This window comes from Salvelinus fontinalis, unplaced genomic scaffold, assembly GCF_029448725.1.
Source record: "Salvelinus fontinalis isolate EN_2023a unplaced genomic scaffold, ASM2944872v1 scaffold_0018, whole genome shotgun sequence".
Lineage (NCBI taxonomy): Eukaryota > Metazoa > Chordata > Actinopteri > Salmoniformes > Salmonidae > Salvelinus > Salvelinus fontinalis.
Window position 1 is genome coordinate 625001 of NW_026600227.1, and position 22745 is coordinate 647745.

The 22745-nt window shown below is 47.8% G+C and overlaps 1 protein-coding gene across 1 annotated transcript in view; it reads left to right on the forward strand.

The window, feature by feature from the left end:
- The window catches only part of LOC129842155 (protein Wnt-7a-like), a 53784-nt gene extending 32170 nt beyond the window's left edge, over positions 1 to 21614 (forward strand). The window contains exon 4 of the mRNA XM_055910569.1: positions 20815 to 21614. Coding sequence (XP_055766544.1) covers positions 20815 to 21282 — 468 coding nt within the window. The 3' untranslated portion in view covers positions 21283 to 21614. The remainder of the gene's footprint in view (positions 1 to 20814) is intronic.
- Positions 21615 to 22745: the final 1131 nt, after the last annotated feature.

Consider the following 22745-nt stretch of genomic DNA (forward strand, 5'->3'; position numbering starts at 1 on the left):
ACGCCCTGGCCTTAGTATTCTTTGTTTTCTTTATTATTTTAGTTAGGTCAGGGTGTGACATGGGGAATGTTTGTGTTTTGTCGGTTTTGGGGGATTATATGGTAAAGGGGGTGTTGGGTGTATTGTATGGGTTTGTGTGTAGTGCATGTGTCTAGCGTTGTCTATGTTGGTTTAGTTGTTTAGGAGAGTCTATGGTTGCCTGAATGAGTTCCCAATTAGAGACAGCTGATTTCTGTTGTCTCTGATTGGGAGCCATATTTAGGGTAGCCATAGGCTTTCATGTGATGTGGGTAATTGTCTATGTTATACGTTTGTAGCCTGTGTGTGCACGACGTTTGATTAGCTTCACGATCGTTTATTGTTTTGTTTAGTGTGCAAGTGTTTTTGTTTCGTTTTGCCTTCGTCATAAATAAACGAGATGGCGTATTTTCCAAATGCTGCGTTTTGGTCCGTCAATCCTCCACACGATCGTGACAATATGACATGACCCTACAGAGCTCGTTGGGGATATGATATGATATGATATGATATGATATGATATGACCCTACAGAGCTCGTTGGGGATATGATATGATATGATATGACCCTATAGAGATGATTGGGGATATGACCCTATAGAGATCATTGGGGATATGATATGATATGACATGACCCTACAGAGCTGGTTGGGGATATGATATGATATGATATGATATGATATGATATGACCCTACAGAGCTGGTTGGGGATATGATATGACATGATATGATATGATCCTACAGAGCTGACTGGGGATATGATATGATATGATATGACCCTACAGAGCTGGTTGGGGATATGACATGATATGATATGATCCTACAGAGCTGGTTGGGGATATGATATGATATGATATGATATGATATGACATGATATGATATGACCCTACAGAGCTGATTGGGGATATGATATGATATGATATGATATGACCCTACAGAGCTGGTTGGGGAGATGATATGATATGATATGATATGATCCTACAGAGCTGGTTGGGGAGATGATATGATATCATATCATATCATATCATATGATATGACTCTACAGAGCTGGTTGGGGATTAACGTTGCTACACAGCTATTTTCAAGTCTCTCTAAGTCCGGGCTCTGGCTGGCCCACTAAAGGACATTCAAGACTTGTCCCAAAGCAACTCCTGCGTTGTCTTGGCTGTGTGCTTAGCGTCGTTGTCCAGTTGGAAGGTGAGCCTTCGCCCCAGTCTGAGGTCCTGCGCACTCTGGAGCAGGTTTTCATCAAGGATCTCTCTATACTTTGCTCCATTCATCTTTCCCTCGATCCTGACTAGTCTCCCAGTACCTGCCGCTGAAAGATACCTCTACAGCATGATGCTGCCACCACCATGCTCCACCATAGGGAAGTTCCCAGGTTTCCTCCAGACGTGACGCTTGGCATTCAGGCCAAAGAGTTGAATCTTGGTTTCATCAGACCAGAGAATCTTGTTTCTCATGGTCTGGGAGTTTTGTCAAACTCCAAGCGGCCTGTCATGTTTCTTTTACTGAAGAATGGCTTCTTTCTGGCCACTCTACCATAAAGGCCTGATTGATGGATTGCTGCAGAGATGGTTATCCTTCTGTAAGGTTCTCCACAGAGGAGACCATTGGGTTCTTGGTCACCTCCCTGACCAAGGCCCTTCACCCTGATTGCTCAGTTTGTCCGGGCGGCCAGCTCTAGGAAGAGTCCTGGTGGTTTCAAACTTCTTCCATTTAAGAATGATGGAGGCCACTGTGTTCTTGGGGACCTTCAATGCTGCAGACATGTTTTGGTACCCTTCCCCAGATCTGTGCCTTGACACAATCCTGTCTCAGAGCTCTACGGACATTTCCTTTGACCTCAAGGCTTGGTTTTTGCTTTGACATGCACTGTCAACTGTGGGACCTTATATAGACAGGTGTGTACCTTACAATTTACCACAGGTGGACTCCAATCAAGTTGTAGAAACATCTCAAGGATCTTCAATGGAAACAGGATGCACCTGAGCTCAATTTCGAGTCTCACAGCAAAGGGTCTGAATGCTTATGTAAATAAGGTATTTCTGTTTTTATTTTTTCAGCAAAAAAATCTACAAATCTGTATTCGAAATGTCATTATGGGGGTATTGCTGAGGATTTTTTTTTATTCAATTCATTTTAGAATAAGGTTATTACGTAACAAAGTTGAAAAAGTCAAGGGGTCTGAATACTTTCTGAAGGCTCTGTACTTCAACATCAAAGTTAGATAAGACGGAAGTTTATATTGTAAGACAACTTTAAATCTTAGTTTCTTATCCAGATCATCTATATGTTTTATAAACATCAAATCCATATCAATCCAAATGCCTCAGTATTTATATGTGGGAACACGTTCCATTGGAGAACCATCTAATGAGTGGACATACAGTTAATCTGGAACCTTCTCGCTAGAGTTTAACATGATACGATATAATATGATGTGACCCTACAGGCCTGGCACCAGGTACCATCCAGACTGGCACTATGCTGGCACCAGGTACCCTCCAGACTGGCACTATGCTGGCACCAGGTACCCTCCAGACTGGCACTATGCTGGCTGATGGCACCAGGTATCCTCCAGACTGGCACTATGCTGGCACCAGGTACCCTCCAGACTGGCACTATGCTGGCACCAGGTACCCTCCAGACTGGCACTATGCTGGCTCCTGGCACCAGGTATCCTCCAGACTGACGCTATGCTGGCACCAGGTACAATCCAGACTGGCACTATGCTGGCACCAGGTACCATCCAGACTGGCACTATGCTGGCTGCTGCCACCAGGTACCCTCCAGACTGACACTATGCTGGCACCAGGTACCCTCCAGACTGGCACTATGCTGGCTGCTGGCACCAGGTACCATCCAGACTGGCACTATGCTGGCACCAGGTACCCTCCAGACTGGCACTATGCTGGCACCAGGTACCCTCTAGACTGGCACTATGCTGGCACCAGGTACCCTCCAGACTGGCACTATGCTGGCTGCTGGCACCAGGTACCCTCCAGACTTACACTATGCTGGCACCAGGTACCCTCCAGACTGGCACTATGCTGGCACCAGGTACCCTCCAGACTGGCACTATGCTGGCACCAGGTACCCTCCAGACTGACACTATGCTGGCACCAGGTACCCTCCAGACTGGCACTATGCTGGCACCAGGTACCCTCCAGACTGGCACTATGCTGGCACCAGGTACCCTCCAGACTGGCACTATGCTGGCTGCTGGCACCAGGTACCCTCCAGACTGGCACTATGCTGGCTGCTGACACCAGGTACCCTCCAGACTGGCACTATGCTGGCTGCTGCCACCAGGTACCCTCCAGACTGGCACTATGCTGGGTGCTGCCACCAGGTACCCTCCAGACTGACACTATGCTGGCTGCTGGCACCAGGTACCCTCCAGACTGGCACTATGCTCGCTGCTGACACCAGGTACCCTCCAGACTGACACTATGCTGGCTGCTGGCACCAGGTACCATCCAGACTGACACTATGCTGGCTGCTGGCACCAGGTACCCTCCAGACTGGCACTATGCTGGCTCCTGGCACCAGGTACCCTCCAGACTGACACTATGCTGGCTGCTGGCACCAGGTACCCTCCAGACTGGCACTATACTGGCACCAGGTACCCTCCAGACTGGCACTATGCTGGCTGCTGGCACCAGGTACCATCCAGACTGGCACTATGCTGGCTGCTGGCACCAGGTACCCTCCAGACTGGCACTATGCTGACACCAGGTACCCTCCAGACTGGCACTATGCTGGCTGCTGGCACCAGGTACCCTCCAGACTGGCACTATGCTGGCTGCTGGCACCAGGTACCCTCCAGACTGGCACTATGCTGGGTGCTGCCACCAGGTACCCTCCAGACTGGCACTATGCTGGCACCAGGTACCCTCCAGACTGGCACTATGCTGTCTGCTGGCACCAGGTACACTCCAGACTGGCACTATGCTGGCTCCTGGCACCAGGTACCATCCAGACTGACACTATGCTGGCTGCTGACACCAGGTATCCTCCAGACTGGCACTATGCTGGCTGCTGACACCAGGTACCCTCCAGACTGGCACTATGCTGGCTGCTGGCACCAGGTACCCTCCACACTGACACTATGCTGGCACCAGGTACCCTCCAGACTGGCACTATGCTGGCTGCTGGCACCAGGTACCCTCCAGACTGGCACTATGCTGGCACCAGGTACCCTCCAGACTGGCACTATGCTGTCTGCTGGCACCAGGTACCCTCCAGACTGGCACTATGCTGGCACCAGGTACCCTCCACACTGACACTATGCTGGCACCAGGTACCCTCCAGACTGGCACTATGCTGGCTGCTGGCACCAGGTACCCTCCAGACTGGCACTATGCTGGCACCAGGTACCCTCCAGACTGGCACTATGCTGGCTGCTGGCACCAGGTACCCTCCAGACTGGCACTATGCTGGCTCCTGGCACCAGGTACCCTCCAGACTGGCACTATGCTGGCTGCTGGCACCAGGTACCCTCCAGACTGGCACTATGCTGGCTCCTGGCACCAGGTACCATCCAGACTGGCACTATGCTGGCTCCTGGCACCAGGTACCCTCCAGACTGGCACTATGCTGGCTCCTGGCACCAGGTACCCTCCAGACTGGCACTATACTGGCTGCTGGCACCAGGTACCCTCCAGACTGGCACTTTGCTGGCACCAGGTACCCTCCAGACTGGCACTAGGCTGGCACCAGGTACCCTCCAGACTGGCACTATGCTGGCACCAGGTACCCTCCAGACTGACACTATGCTGACACCAGGTATCCTCCAGACTGGCACTATGCTGGCTGCTGGCACCAGGTACCCTCCAGACTGGCACTATGCTGGCTGCTGGCACCAGGTACCCTCCAGACTGGCACTATGCTGGCTGCTGGCACCAGGTACCCTCCAGACTGGCACTATGCTGGCTGCTGCCACCAGTTACCATCCAGACTGGCACTATGCTGGGTGCTGCCACCAGGTACCCTCCAGACTGGCACTATGCTGGCTGCTGCCACCAGGTACCCTCCAGACTGGCACTATGCTGGGTGCTGCCACCAGGTACCCTCCAGACTGGCACTATGCTGGCTGCTGGCACCAGGTACCCTCCAGACTGGCACTATGCTGGCACCAGGTACCCTCCAGACTGGCACTATGCTGGCTGCTGGCACCAGGTACCCTCCAGACTGGCACTATGCTGCCACCAGGTACCCTCCAGACTGGCACTATGCTGGCTGCTGCCACCAGGTACCCTCCAGACTGGCACTATGCTGGCTGCTGGCACCAGGTACCCTCCAGACTGACACTATGCTGGCTGCTGCCACCAGGTACCCTCCAGACTGGCACTATGCTGGCTGCTGGCACCAGGTACCCTCCAGACTGGCACTATGCTGGCTGCTGGCACCAGGTACCATCCAGACTGGCACTATACTGCCACCAGGTACCCTCCAGACTGGCACTATGCTGGGTGCTGGCACCAGGTACCCTCCAGACTGGCACTATGCTGGCTGCTGCCACCAGGTACCATCAAGACTGGCACTATGCTGGCTGCTGGCACCAGGTACCATCCAGACTGGCACTATGCTGGCACCAGGTACCCTCCAGACTGGCACTATGCTGGCACCAGGTATCCTCCAGACTGGCACTATGCTGGGTGCTGGCACCAGGTACCCTCCAGACTGACACTATGCTGGCTGCTGCCACCAGGTACCATCCAGACTGGCGCTATGCTGGCTGCTGCCACCAGGTACCCTCCAGACTGGCACTATACTGCCACCAGGTACCCTCCAGACTGGCACTATGCTGGGTGCTGGCACCAGGTACCCTCCAGACTGGCACTATGCTGGCTGCTGCCACCAGGTACCCATCAAGACTGGCACTATGCTGGCTGCTGGCACCAGGTACCATCCAGACTGGCACTATGCTGGCACCAGGTACCCTCCAGACTGGCACTATGCTGGCACCAGGTACCCTCCAGACTGGCACTATGCTGGCACCAGGTCCCCTCCAGACTGGCACTATGCTGACACCAGGTACCCTCCAGACTGGCACTATGCTGGCTGCTGCCACCAGGTACCCTCCAGACTGGCACTATGCTGGCTGCTGGCACCAGGTCCCCTCCAGACTGGCACTATGCTGACACCAGGTACCCTCCAGACTGGCACTATGCTGGCTGCTGCCACCAGGTACCCTCCAGGCTGCCACTATGCTGGCTGCTGGCACCAGGTACCCTCCAGACTGGCACTATGCTGGCTGCTGGCACCAGGTACCCTCCAGACTGGCACTATGCTGGCACCAGGTACCATCCAGACTGGCACTCTGCTGGCACCAGGTACCCTCCAGACTGGCACTATGCTGACACCAGGTACCCTCCAGACTGGCACTATGCTGTCTGCTGGCACCAGGTCCCCTCCAGACTGACACTATGCTGGGTTAATGATCTGAGAATCCCTGTAGTTTGTCATCATTAGAAACATCCTGCATACTCAGTATTTCTCCGCTTGGCCAGCGTAGTCTGTCATCTGGGCCCAGACTGACCAAGTCATTTCTCCGCTTGGCCAGCGTAGTCTGCCATCTGGGCCCAGACTGGCCAAGTCATTTCTCCGCTTGGCCAGCGTAGTCTGTCATCGGGGCCCAGACTGGCCAAGTCATTTCTCCGCTTGGCCAGCGTCGTCTGCCATCTGGGCCCAGACTGGCCAAGTCATTTCTCCGCTTGGCCAGCGTAGTCTGTCATCAGGGCCCAGACTGGCCAAGTCATTCCTCCGCTTGGCCAGCGTAGACTGCCATCAGGGCCCAGACTGGCCAAGTCATTTCTCCGCTTGGCCAGCGTAGTCTGTCATCAGGGCCCAGACTGGCCAAGTCATTTCTCCGCTTGGCCAGCGTAGTCTGTCATCAGGGCCCAGACTGGCCAAGTCATTTCTCCGCTTGGCCAGCGTAGTCTGTCATCTGGGCCCAGACTGGCCAAGTCATTTCTCCGCTTGGCCAGCGTAGTCTGTCATCTGGGCCCAGACTGGCCAAGTCATTGCTCTGCGACAGAGCATAGCTTTGATGACATCAAAGGGCTTTGAGCTTGTGGCTGCGACTGTCTTCCTACTTGAGCTTCCAGGGGGTCTGAATGTTAAACTGACAACAACATCTTCATGGGCATGTAGCTTCAATGTAGCTTCAATCAGCTCCATGAATGTAATGTATCTCAGGAGTCTGAGGCATTACCTTACTAAGCTGTTGTGCTCCCATGGCTCCTGATGATTACCCACCTGACTCCAGCCTGTCTGAGGGGAGGAGAGGGGGGGGGGGGGAGAGAGAGAGGGAGGGGGGATGGAATCATTAAGAATAGGGTGAGGGTAGAGAGAGACAGAGAGGGAGGGGGGATGGAATCATTAAGAATAGGGTGAGGGTAGAGAGAGACAGAGAGGGAGGGGGGATGGAATCATTAAGAATAGGGTGAGGGTAGAGAGAGACAGAGAGGGAGGGGGGATGGAATCATTAAGAATAGGGTGAGGGTAGAGAGAGACAGAGAGGGAGGGGGGATGGAATCATTAAGAATAGGGTGAGGGTAGAGAGAGACAGAGAGGGAGGGGGGATGGAATCATTAAGAATAGGGTGAGGGTAGAGAGAGACAGAGAGGGAGGGGGGATGGAATCATTAAGAATAGGGTGAGGGTAGAGAGAGACAGAGAGAGAGAGGGGATGGAATCATTAAGAATAGGGTGAGGGTAGAGAGGTGAGTGAGAAAGAGAGGGAGGGATTTTTATTTGACCTTTATTTAACTAGGCAAGTCAGTTAAGAACAAATTCTTATTTTCAATGAGGGCCTAGGAACAGTGGGTTAACTGCCTTGTTCAGGGGCAGAACATCAGATTTTTACCTTGTCAGCTTGGGGATTCGATCTTGCGATTTTTCAATTACTGGCCCAACGCACTAACCACTAGGCTACCTCCCGTCCCAAGATGGGGGTAGAGGGAGAGAGAGAGTTGTGAGTGAAAAGGAGAGAGAGAGAGGTGAGTGAGAAGGAGAGAGAGAGAGAGGTGAGTGAGAAGGAGAGAGAGGTGAGTGAGAAGGAGAGAGAGGTGAGTGAGAAGGAGAGAGAGGTGAGTGAGAAGGTGAGAGAGGTGAGTGAGAAGGGGAGAGAGAGGTGAGTGAGAAGGGGGGAGAGAGAGGTGAGTGAGAAGGAGAGAGAGGTGAGTGAGAAGGAGAGAGAGAGAGATAGAGAGGTGAGTGAGAAGGAGAGAGAGGTGAGTGAGAAGGAGAGAGAGGTGAGTGAGAAGGTGAGAGAGGTGAGTGAGAAGGGGAGAGAGAGGTGAGTGAGAAGGGGGGAGAGAGAGGTGAGTGAGAAGGAGAGAGAGGTGAGTGAGAAGGAGAGAGAGAGAGATAGAGAGGTGAGTGAGAAGGAGAGAGAGGTGAGTGAGAAGGAGAGAGAGGTGAGTGAGAAGGTGAGAGAGGTGAGTGAGAAGGAGAGAGAGAGGTGAGTGAGAAGGAGAGAGAGAGGTGAGTGAGAAGGAGAGAGAGAGGTGAGTGAGAAGGAGAGAGAGAGGTGAGTGAGAAGGAGAGAGAGAGGTGAGTGAGAAGGAGAGAGAGAGGTGAGTGAGAAGGAGAGAGAGAGGTGAGTGAGAAGGAGAGAGAGAGGTGAGTGAGAAGGAGAGAGAGAGGTGAGTGAGAAGGAGAGAGAGAGGTGAGTGAGAAGGAGAGGGAGAGGTGAGTGAGAAGGCGAGAGAGAGAGAGGTGAGTGAGAAGGCGAGAGAGAGAGAGGTGAGTGAGAAGGCGAGAGAGAGAGAGGTGAGTGAGAAGGCGAGAGAGAGAGAGGTGAGTGAGGAGGAGAGAGAGAGGTGAGTGAGAAGGAGAGAGATAGGTGAGTGAGAAGGAGAGAGAGATAGGTGAGTGAGAAGGAGAGAGAGATAGGTGAGTGAGAAGGAGAGAGAGATAGGTGAGTGAGAAGGAGAGAGAGAGATAGGTGAGTGAGAAGGGGAGAGAGAGGTGAGTGAGAAGGGGGGAGAGAGAGGTGAGTGAGAAGGAGAGAGAGGTGAGTGAGAAGGAGAGAGAGAGAGATAGAGAGGTGAGTGAGAAGGAGAGAGAGGTGAGTGAGAAGGAGAGAGAGGTGAGTGAGAAGGAGAGAGAGGTGAGTGAGAAGGAGAGAGAGAGGTGAGTGAGAAGGGGGGAGAGAGAGGTGAGTGAGAAGGAGAGAGAGGTGAGTGAGAAGGAGAGAGAGAGAGATAGAGAGGTGAGTGAGAAGGAGAGAGAGGTGAGTGAGAAGGAGAGAGAGGTGAGTGAGAAGGTGAGAGAGGTGAGTGAGAAGGAGAGAGAGAGGTGAGTGAGAAGGAGAGAGAGAGGTGAGTGAGAAGGAGAGAGAGAGGTGAGTGAGAAGGAGAGAGAGAGGTGAGTGAGAAGGAGAGAGAGAGGTGAGTGAGAAGGAGAGAGAGAGGTGAGTGAGAAGGAGAGAGAGAGGTGAGTGAGAAGGAGAGAGAGAGGTGAGTGAGAAGGAGAGAGAGAGGTGAGTGAGAAGGAGAGGGAGAGGTGAGTGAGAAGGAGAGAGAGAGGTGAGTGAGAAGGCGAGAGAGAGAGAGGTGAGTGAGAAGGCGAGAGAGAGAGAGGTGAGTGAGAAGGCGAGAGAGAGGTGAGTGAGGAGGAGAGAGAGAGGTGAGTGAGAAGGAGAGAGATAGGTGAGTGAGAAGGAGAGAGAGATAGGTGAGTGAGAAGGAGAGAGAGATAGGTGAGTGAGAAGGAGAGAGAGATAGGTGAGTGAGAAGGAGAGAGAGAGATAGGTGAGTGAGAAGGGGAGAGAGAGGTGAGTGAGAAGGGGGGAGAGAGAGGTGAGTGAGAAGGAGAGAGAGGTGAGTGAGAAGGAGAGAGAGGTGAGTGAGAAGGAGAGAGAGAGAGATAGAGAGGTGAGTGAGAAGGAGAGAGAGGTGAGTGAGAAGGAGAGAGAGGTGAGTGAGAAGGAGAGAGAGGTGAGTGAGAAGGTGAGAGAGGTGAGTGAGAAGGAGAGAGAGAGGTGAGTGAGAAGGAGAGAGAGAGGTGAGTGAGAAGGAGAGAGAGAGGTGAGTGAGAAGGAGAGAGAGAGGTGAGTGAGAAGGAGAGAGAGAGGTGAGTGAGAAGGAGAGAGAGAGGTGAGTGAGAAGGAGAGAGAGAGGTGAGTGAGAAGGAGAGAGAGAGGTGAGTGAGAAGGAGAGAGAGAGGTGAGTGAGAAGGAGAGGGAGAGGTGAGTGAGAAGGAGAGAGAGAGGTGAGTGAGAAGGCGAGAGAGAGAGAGGTGAGTGAGAAGGCGAGAGAGAGAGAGGTGAGTGAGAAGGCGAGAGAGAGGTGAGTGAGGAGGAGAGAGAGAGGTGAGTGAGAAGGAGAGAGATAGGTGAGTGAGAAGGAGAGAGAGATAGGTGAGTGAGAAGGAGAGAGAGATAGGTGAGTGAGAAGGAGAGAGAGATAGGTGAGTGAGAAGGAGAGAGAGAGATAGGTGAGTGAGAAGGAGAGAGAGATAGGTGAGTGAGTGAGAAGGAGAGAGAGATAGGAGAGAGAGATAGGTGAGTGAGAAGGAGAGAGAGAGGTGAGAAAATGAGGGAGAGAAATAGTGTAATGAATAAAAGGGGTGCGGCTTCTGTCTGGGAAGGAGAGAGATGATATCATTCAGTGGATGGGGACTGAAAGAGATAGATGGAGACAGACTGAAAGAGAGAGACGGAGACAGACTGAAAGAGAGAGATGGAGACAGACTGAAAGAGAGAGATGGAAACAGACTGAAAGAGAGAGACGGAGACAGACTGAAAGAGAGAGATGGAGACAGACTGAAAGAGAGAGATGGAGACAGACTGAAAGAGAGAGATGGAGACAGACTGAAAGAGATAGATGGAGACAGACTGAAAGAGAGAGATGGAAACAGACTGAAAGAGAGAGATGGAGACAGACTGAAAGAGAGAGATGGAGACAGACTGAAAGAGATAGATGGAGACAGACTGAAAGAGATAGATGGAGACTGAAAGAGATAGATGGAGACAGACTGAAAGAGAGCGATGGAGACAGACTGAAAGAGAGAGATGGAGACAGACTGAAAGAGAGAGATGGAGACAGACTGAAAGAGAGAGATGGAGACAGACTGAAAGAGAGAGATGGAGACAGACTGAAAGAGAGAGATGGAGAGAGAAAGAGAGAGATGGAAACAGACTGAAAGAGAGAGATAAAGAGAGAGATGGAGACAGACTGAAAGAGAGAGATGGAGACAGACTGAAAGAGAGAGATGGAAACAGACTGAAAGAGACAGATGGAGAGAGAAAGAGAGAGATGGAGACAGACTGAAAGAGAGAGATAAAGAGAGAGATGGAGACAGACTGAAAGAGAGAGATGGAGACAGACTGAAAGAGAGAGATGGAGACAGACTGAAAGAGAGAGATGGAAACAGACTGAAAGAGAGAGATGGAGACAGACTGAAAGAGAGAGATGGAGACAGACTGAAAGAGAGAGATGGAGAGAGAAAGAGAGAGATGCAGAGAGACTAGACTACCAACCTCTAACAGGCTGTTTACAGTTTAGTCATTTAACAGACATTCTTTTCCAGAGTGACTTACAAGCCCAGGTAGGGTTAAGTGCCTTGATCAAGGACACAGACAGATTGTTTACCTCGTCAGCTCGGGGATTCAAACCAGCAACCTTTTGGTTACTACCCCAACCTCTGAACCGCTAGGCTACTTGCAACCCGTTCACTGCTGCCAGTCAGCAAGACCTTTATAGATTCCTCTAGACACCTAGTCCGTAATCCAACTATCACCCTATTCCCTAGACTGTATAGTGAACCACTACCCTATGGCGCTGGTCTAAAATAGTGTACTACGTAGGGATTAGGATGCCATATGGGACTAATACATTGAGCCCGATAGGCATTCAGGATTCACCGGCTTTATTAAGGAGAAAGGCAGGCCACATGGAGTAGCTGAAACCTGACTCTTAAGATGAATCTGTGTACATTACACCCACATATAAACACTACACACATATAAACACTACACACATATAAACACTCCCACATATAAACACACCCACATATAAACACACCCACATATAAACACACCCACATATCAACACACCCACATATAAACACACCCACATATCAACACACCCACATATAAACACACCCACATATCAACACACCCACATATCAACACACCCACATATAAACACACCCACATATAAACACACCCACATATCAACACACCCACATATAAACACACCCACATATAAACACACCCACATATAAACACTCCCACATATAAACACACCCATATATAAACACACCCACATATAAACACACCCATATATAAACACACCCACATATAAACACACCCACATATATAAACACTCCCACATATAAACACACCCACATATAAACACACCCACATATATAAACACTCCCACATATATAAACACACCCACATATAAACACACCCACATATAAACACACCCACATATAAACACACCCACATATAAACACTCCCACATATAAACACACCCACATATAAACACACCCACATATAAACACACCCATATATAAACACACCCACATATAAACACACCCACATATAAACACACCCACATATAAACACTACACACATATAAACACTCCCACATATAAACACACCCACATATAAACACTACACACATATAAACACTCCCACATATAAACACACCCACATATAAACACACCCACATATAAACACTCCCACATATGACCACACCCACATATGACCACACCCACATATATAAACACACCCACATATATAAACACACCCACATATAAACACACCCACATATAAACACACCCATATATAAACACACCCACATATAATCACTCAGATGTTAAATGCTCGTGTTCCTAGCTCCAACAGCGCAGTAAAATCTAACAATTCAGAACAAAACACATAAATATAAAAGTAAAAGAATGGAATTAAAAAATATATAAATATTAGGATGAGCAATGTCTGAGTCCAGAGTATAAAAAATAAATGTTTTATTATTATTTATTTTTTAATATGAACAAATTCTTATTTACTTTGATGGCCTACCAAAAGGCAAAAGGCCTCCTGTGGGGACGGGGGCTGGAATTAAACATAAACACCCACATCACGACAAGAGAGACACCCCAACACTACATAGAGACCTAAGACAACAACACAGCATGGTAGCAACGCACCCCAACACTACATAGAGACCTAAGACAACAACACAGCATGGTAGCAACGCACCCCAACACTACATAGAGACCTAAGACAACAACACAGCATGGTAGCAACGCACCCCAACACTACATAGAGACCTAAGACAACAACACAGCATGGTAGCAACGCACCCCAACACTACATAGAGACCTAAGACAACAACACAGCATGGTAGCAACGCACCCCAACACTACATAGAGACCTAAGACAACAACACAGCATGGTAGCAACGCACCCCAACACTACATAGAGACCTAAGACAACAACACAGCATGGTAGCAACGCACCCCAACACTACATAGAGACCTAAGACAACAACATAGCATGGTAAAAACACATGACAACACAGCATGGCAGCAACACATGACAACACAGCATGGCAGCAACACATGACAACACAGCATGGCAGCAACACATGACAACACAGCATGGCAGCAACACATGACAACACAGCATGGTAACAACACATGACAACACAGCATGGTAACAACACATGACAACACAGCATGGCAGCAACACATGACAACACAGCATGGTAACAACACATGACAACACAGCATGGTAACAACACATGACAACACAGCATGGTAGCAACACATGACAACACAGCATGGCAGCAACACATGACAACACAGCATGGTAACAACACATGACAACACAGCATGGCAGCAACACATGACAACACAGCATGGCAGCAACACATGACAACATAGCATGGCAGCAACACATGACAACACAGCATGGCAGCAACACATGACAACACAGCATGGTAGTAACACATGACAACACAGCATGGTAGCAACACATGACAACACAGCATGGTAGTAACACATGACAACACAGCATGGTAGCAACACATGACAACACAGCATGGTAGTAACACATGACAACACAGCATGGTAGTAACACATGACAACACAGCATGGTAGCAACACATGACAACACAGCATTGGAGTAACACATGACAACACAGCGTGGTAGCAACACATGACAACACAGCATGGTAGTAACACATGACAACACAGCATGGTAGCAACACATGACAACACAGCATGGTAGCAACACATGACAACACAGCATGGTAGCAACACATGACAACACAACATGGTAACAACACATGACAACACAGCATGGTAGCAACACATGACAACACAGCATGGTAGCAACACATGACAACACAGCATGGTAACAACACATGACAACACAGCATGGCAGCAACACATGACAACACAGCATGGTAGCAACACATGACAACACAGCATGGTAGAAACACATAACAACACAGCATGGTAACAACACATGACAACACAGCATGGTAGCAACACATGACAACACAGCATGGTAGAAACACATAACAACACAGCATAGTAACAACACATGACAACACAGCATGGTAGCAACACATGACAACACAGCATGGTAGAAACACATAACAACACAGCATGGTAACAACACATGACAACACAGCATGGTAGCAACACATGACAACACAGCATGGCAGCAACACATGACAACACAGCATGGTAGCAACACATGACAACACAGCATGGTAGCAACACATGACAACACAGCATGGTAGCAACACATGACAACACAGCATGGTAACAACACATGACAACACAGCATGGTAGCAACACATGACAACACAGCATGGTAGTAACACATGACAACACAGCATGGTAGCAACACATGACAACACAGCATGGTAGTAACACATGACAACACAGCATGGTAGCAACACATGACAACACAGCATGGTAGTAACACATGACAACACAGCATGGTAGTAACACATGACAACACAGCATGGTAGCAACACATGACAACACAGCATTGGAGTAACACATGACAACACAGCATGGTAGCAACACATGACAACACAGCATGGTAGCAACACATGACAACACAACATGGTAACAACACATGACAACACAGCATGGTAGCAACACATGACAACACAGCATGGTAGCAACACATGACAACACAGCATGGTAACAACACATGACAACACAGCATGGTAGAAACACATAACAACACAGCATGGTAACAACACATGACAACACAGCATGGTAGCAACACATGACAACACAGCATGACAACACAGCATGGTAGCAACACATGATAACACAGCATGTTAGCAACACATGACAACACAGCATGGTAGCAACACATGACAACACAGCATGGTAGCAACACATGACAACACAGCATGGTAGCAACACATGACAACACAGCATAGTAACAACACATGACAACACAGCATGGTAGCAACACATGACAACACAGCATGGTAGCAACACATGACAACACAGCATGGCAGCAACACATGACAACACAGCATGGCAGCAACACATGACAACACAGCATGGCAGCAACACATGACAACACAGCATGGTAGTAACACATGACAACACAGCATGGTAGCAACACATGACAACACAGCATGGTAGTAACACATGACAACACAGCATGGTAGCAACACATGACAACACAGCATGGTAGTAACACATGACAACACAGCATGGTAGTAACACATGACAACACAGCATGGTAGCAACACATGACAACACAGCATTGGAGTAACACATGACAACACAGCGTGGTAGCAACACATGACAACACAGCATGGTAGTAACACATGACAACACAGCATGGTAGCAACACATGACAACACAGCATGGTAGCAACACATGACAACACAGCATGGTAGCAACACATGACAACACAACATGGTAACAACACATGACAACACAGCATGGTAGCAACACATGACAACACAGCATGGTAGCAACACATGACAACACAGCATGGTAACAACACATGACAACACAGCATGGCAGCAACACATGACAACACAGCATGGTAGCAACACATGACAACACAGCATGGTAGAAACACATAACAACACAGCATGGTAACAACACATGACAACACAGCATGGTAGCAACACATGACAACACAGCATGGTAGAAACACATAACAACACAGCATAGTAACAACACATGACAACACAGCATGGTAGCAACACATGACAACACAGCATGGTAGAAACACATAACAACACAGCATGGTAACAACACATGACAACACAGCATGGTAGCAACACATGACAACACAGCATGGCAGCAACACATGACAACACAGCATGGTAGCAACACATGACAACACAGCATGGTAGCAACACATGACAACACAGCATGGTAGCAACACATGACAACACAGCATGGTAACAACACATGACAACACAGCATGGTAGCAACACATGACAACACAGCATGGTAGTAACACATGACAACACAGCATGGTAGCAACACATGACAACACAGCATGGTAGTAACACATGACAACACAGCATGGTAGCAACACATGACAACACAGCATGGTAGTAACACATGACAACACAGCATGGTAGTAACACATGACAACACAGCATGGTAGCAACACATGACAACACAGCATTGGAGTAACACATGACAACACAGCATGGTAGCAACACATGACAACACAGCATGGTAGCAACACATGACAACACAACATGGTAACAACACATGACAACACAGCATGGTAGCAACACATGACAACACAGCATGGTAGCAACACATGACAACACAGCATGGTAACAACACATGACAACACAGCATGGTAGAAACACATAACAACACAGCATGGTAACAACACATGACAACACAGCATGGTAGCAACACATGACAACACAGCATGACAACACAGCATGGTAGCAACACATGATAACACAGCATGTTAGCAACACATGACAACACAGCATGGTAGCAACACATGACAACACAGCATGGTAGCAACACATGACAACACAGCATGGTAGCAACACATGACAACACAGCATAGTAACAACACATGACAACACAGCATGGTAGCAACACATGACAACACAGCATGGTAGCAACACATGACAACACAGCATGGCAGCAACACATGACAACACAGCATGGCAGCAACACATGACAACACAGCATGGTAACAACACATGACAACACAGCGAGGTAGCAACACAACATGGCAGCAACACATGACAACACAGCATGGTAGCAACACATGACAACACAGCATGGCAGCAACACATGACAACACAGCATGGTAGCAACACATGACAACACAGCATGGTAGTAACACATGACAACACAGCATGGTAGCAACACATGACAACACAGCATGGTAGTAACACATGACAACACAGCATGGTAGCAACACATGACAACACAGCATGGTAGTAACACATGACAACACAGCATGGTAGTAACACATGACAACACAGCATGGTAGCAACACATGACAACACAGCATTGGAGTAACACATGACAACACAGCATGGTAGCAACACATGACAACACAGCATGGTAGCAACACATGACAACACAACATGGTAACAACACATGACAACACAGCATGGTAGCAACACATGACAACACAGCATGGTAGCAACACATGACAACACAGCATGGTAACAACACATGACAACACAGCATGGTAGAAACACATAACAACACAGCATGGTAACAACACATGACAACACAGCATGGTAGCAACACATGACACCACAGCATGACAACACAGCATGGTAGCAACACATGATAACACAGCATGGTAGCAACACATGACAACACAGCATGGTAGCAACACATGACAACACAGCATGGTAGCAACACATGACAACACAGCATGGTAGCAACACATGACAACACAGCATGGTAGTAACACATGACAACACAGCATGGTAACAACACATGACAACACAGCATGGTAGCAACACATGACAACACAGCATGGTAGCAACACATGACAACACAGCATGGTAGCAACACATGACAACACAACATGGTAGCAACACAACATGGTAGAAGCAAAAAACATGGTACAAACATTATTGGGCACAGTCAACAGCACAACGGGCAAGAAGGTAGAGACAGCAATATATCATGCAAAGCAGCCACAACTGTCAGTAAGAGTCCATGATTGAGTCTTTGAATGAAGAGATTGAGATAAAACTGTCCAGTTTGAGTGTTTGTTGCAGCTCGTTCCAGTCGCTAGCTGCAGCGAACTGAAAAGAGGAGCGACCCAGGGATGTGTGTGCTTTGGGGACCTACGAGTAAGGCCTGAGCACAAATGACAGATGATTGGTTAAAGAGTATGGATGACAGGAAGTTAGTTGGTGCGGTGATGCTAGATTTCAGTGCTGCTGTTGATGTAATTGATCATGAACTGTTACTCTCAAATGTTATGTTCTTTAATGGTAGCTTTTCAAACAGTAAAGATATACACTGTGGTGTTCCTCAAGGAAGCTGCCTAGGCCCACTTCTCTACTCTTATCTTTACTAATGATTTACCTTCAGTAATGTTACCCCAATTTGTAAGTCGCTCTGGATAAGAGCGTCTGCTAAATGACTTAAATGTAAATGTAAATGTAATGAACAAAGCAAGAGTGGTCATGTATGCTGATGCCTCTACAATGTATAACGCAGCATCAGAATGTAATGAGCTAACGGATGTACTGAGCAGTGAACTAAGAAGGGTGTCTGAGTGGGTTGATATGAACAAATTGGTGTTGAACATTTCTAAAACTGAATGTATTGTATTTGGTTCAAGATATATGCTTGATGATGATCCCCAGTTGAATTTGTCGATGAACAGAACCCATGTAGAGCAAGTGAAAAAAACAACACTACTAGGCGTTATGTTGGACGCAGCTTTATCCTGGTCAGAACACATAAATCATATTGTTATTATGTTGGACGCAGCTTTATCCTGGTCAGAACACATAAATCATATTGTTATTAAGATGGGTAAGGGAATTTCTGTTACAAGAAAATGTTCAGAGTATGTAACATCTAGCACACTGAATCAGGTGATTCAATCCCTGGTCCTATCACACTTAGAGTACTGTCCAGTTATATGGTCAATCCCTGGTCCTATCACACTTAGAATACTGTCCAGTTATATGGTCAATCCCTGGTCCTATCACACTTAGAGTACTGTCCAGTTATATGGTTAATCCCTGGTCCTATCACACTTAAAGTACTGTCCAGTTATATGGTCAATCCCTGGTCCTATCACACTTAGAATACTGTCCAGTTATATGGTCAATCCCTGGTTCTATCACACTTAGAGTACTGTCCAGTTATATGGTTAATCCCTGGTCCTATCACACTTAAAGTACTGTCCAGTTATATGGTCAATCCCTGGTCCTATCACACTTAGAGTACTGTCCAGTTATATGGTCAATCCCTGGTCCTATCACACTTAGAGTACTGTCCAGTTATATGGTCAATCCCTGGTCCTATCACACTTAGAGTACTGCCCAGTTATATGGTCAATCCCTGGTCCTGTCACACTTAGAGTACTGCCCAGTTATATGGCCAATCCCTGGTCCTATCACACTCTCTCTCTCTTCTCTCTCTCTCTCTCCTCTCTCTTCTCTCTCTCTCTTCTCTCTCTTCTCTCTCTTCTCTCTCTTCTCTCTCTTCTCTCTCTCTCTTCTCTCTCTCTCTCTCTTCTCTCTCTCTCTCTCTCTTCTCTCTCTTCTCTCTCTTCTCTCTCTTCTCTCTCTCTCTTCTCTCTCTCTCTCTTCTCTCTCTTCTCTCTCTTCTCTCTCTCTCTCTTCTCTCTCTTCTCTCTCTCTCTCTCCTCTCTCTTCTCTCTCTCTCTCTCTTCTCTCTCTCTCTCTTCTCTCTCTTCTCTCCCTTCTCTCTCTTCTCTCTCACTCTCTTCTCTCTCAATTCAATTCAATTCAATTCAATTTGCTTTATTGGCATGACGTAACAATGTACATATTGCCAAAGCTTATTTACAATATAAAAATGAGAATCAAAATGGTCAACGGGACAACAGTAACAACAATAACTAAGTGTCAAAATAACCAACACATTCAACAATAACAATAAACATACAGTAGAGTACATGTGCAGGTTGATTGGTCTGTCAGACACTGTCCCTCAACTTATGGCAGGCAGCAATGTAGTGCGCTGCCAACCCACAGCTCTCTGCGTCCTCCCCCAACAGGACGGGTAGCCTATCCTCATCAGAGAGGTCTTTGAAACCTTGAATAAGAGTTTCAAATTTGGGGAAATGACACTCTCTAATTGTTTTATATTTTTGACATTTTGTCAGGAAATGCAGCTCCGTCTCAGGTTCTGCTGTTGTGCAGTGGTTGCACAGCCTTTCCTCTACAGGGAGCCAGGTTTTCCTGTGTCTACCCTTCTCAATGGCAAGGCTGTGCTCACTGAGCCTGTACTTTGTCAAGGTTTTTCTAAGGTTTTGATCAGTAACCATAGTCAAATAGTCTCTCTCTCTCTCCTCTCTCTTCTCTCTCTCTCTCTCTTCTCTCTCTCTCTCTTCTCTCTCTTCTCTCTCTTCTCTCTCTGTCTCTCTCTTCTCTCTCTGTCTCTCTCTGTCTCTCTCTGTCTCTCTCTCTCTCTCACTAAAGCATAGTCTAAATTGAAATCAAATCAAAACTTATTGGCCTCTTACACAGATTTGCATATGTAATCGCAGGTGCAGCGAAATGCTTGTGTTTGTATCTCCAACAGTGTATATGACCCGGTGTTCCTCTCTCTGTGTGTCCCAGATCCTGGAGAAGAGTATGCGTTTGGAGTGTAACTGTCATGGAGTGTCAGGATCCTGCACCACTAGGACGTGTTGGACCACGCTGCCTATGTTCCGCCAGCTGGGGTACACGCTGAGGGACAAGTACAACCAGGCCGTGCACGTAGAACCGGTACGCGCCACGCGACACAAACGACCCACCTTCCTGAAGGTCAAGAAGGTCCACTCCTACAGGAAACCCATGGACACAGACTTGGTGTACGTAGAGAGGAGCCCTAACTACTGCGAGGCCGACCTGGTCACGGGCAGCATGGGTACCCACGGGAGGGCATGCAACAAGACTAATGGCTGTGACCTGATGTGTTGTGGACGAGGTTACGACACTCACCAGTACTCTAGAGTCTGGCAATGCAACTGCAACTTTCTCTGGTGCTGCTATGTGAAGTGTAATACCTGCAGAGAGAGGACAGAGGTATACACCTGTAAATAAGAGTTATATGTGGGTTACAGTATCTTATCATTTAGGGGGTGGAGACTTCACTAGTCTCCTTAGTATCTTATAATTTAGGGGTGGAGACTTCACTAGTCTCTTTAGTATCTTATCATTTAGGGGTGGAGACTTCACTAGTCTCCTTAGTATCTTATCATTTATGGGGTGGAGACTTCACTAGTCTCCTTAGTATCTTATCATTTAGGGGGGGTGGAGACTTCACTAGTCTCTTTAGTATCTTATCATTTAGGGGGGGTGGAGACTTCACTAGTCTCTTTAGTATCTTATCATTTAGGGGGGTGGAGACTTCACTAGTCTCTTTAGTATCTCATCATTTAAGGGGTGGAGACTTCCTTCACTAGTCTCCTTAGTATCTTATCATTTAGGGGGGGTGGAGACTTCACTAGTCTCCTTAGTATCTTATCATTTAGGGGGGGGTGGAGACTTCACTAGTCTCTTTAGTATCTTATCATTTAGGGGTGGAGACTTCACTAGTCTCCTTAGTATCTTATAATTTAGGGGTGGAGACTTCACTAGTCTCCTTAGTGTCTTATCATTTATGGGGTGGAGACTTCACTAGTCTCCTTAGTATCTTATCATTTAGGGGGGGTGGAGACTTCACTAGTCTCTTTAGTATCTTATCATTTAGGGGGGGTGGAGACTTCACTAGTCTCTTTAGTATCTTATCATTTAGGGGGGTGGAGACTTCACTAGTCTCTTTAGTATCTCATCATTTAAGGGGTGGAGACTTCCTTCACTAGTCTCCTTAGTATCTTATCATTTAGGGGGGGTGGAGACTTCACTAGTCTCCTTAGTATCTTATCATTTAGGGGGGGGTGGAGACTTCACTAGTCTCCTTAGTATCTTATCATTTAGGGGGGGGGTGGAGACTTCACTAGTCTCCTTAGTATCTTATCATTTAGGGGGGGGTGGAGACTTCACTAGTCTCCTTAGTATCTTATCATTTAGGGGGGTGGAGACTTCACTAGTCTCTTTAGTATCTCATCATTTAGGGGGGTGGAGACTTCACTAGTCTCCTTAGTATCTTATCATTTAGGGGTGGAGACTTCACTAGTCTCCTTAGTATCTTATCATTTAGGGGGGGGGTGGAGACTTCACTAGTCCCCTTAGTATCTTATCATTTAGGGGGGTGGAGACTTCACTAGTCTCTTTAGTATCTTATCATTTAGGGGGGTGGAGACTTCACTAGTCTCCTTAGTATCTTATCATTTTGGGAGGTGGAGACTTCACTAGTCTCCTTAGTATCTTATCATTTAGGGGGGTGGAGACTTCACTAGTCTCTTTAGTATCTCATCATTTAGGGGTGGAGACTTCACTAGTCTCCTTAGTATCTTATCATTTAGGGGGGTGGAGACTTCACTATTCTCCTTAGTATCTTATCATTTAGGGGTGGAGACTTCACTAGTCTCCTTAGTATCTTATCTCATACATATCTCCCTAGA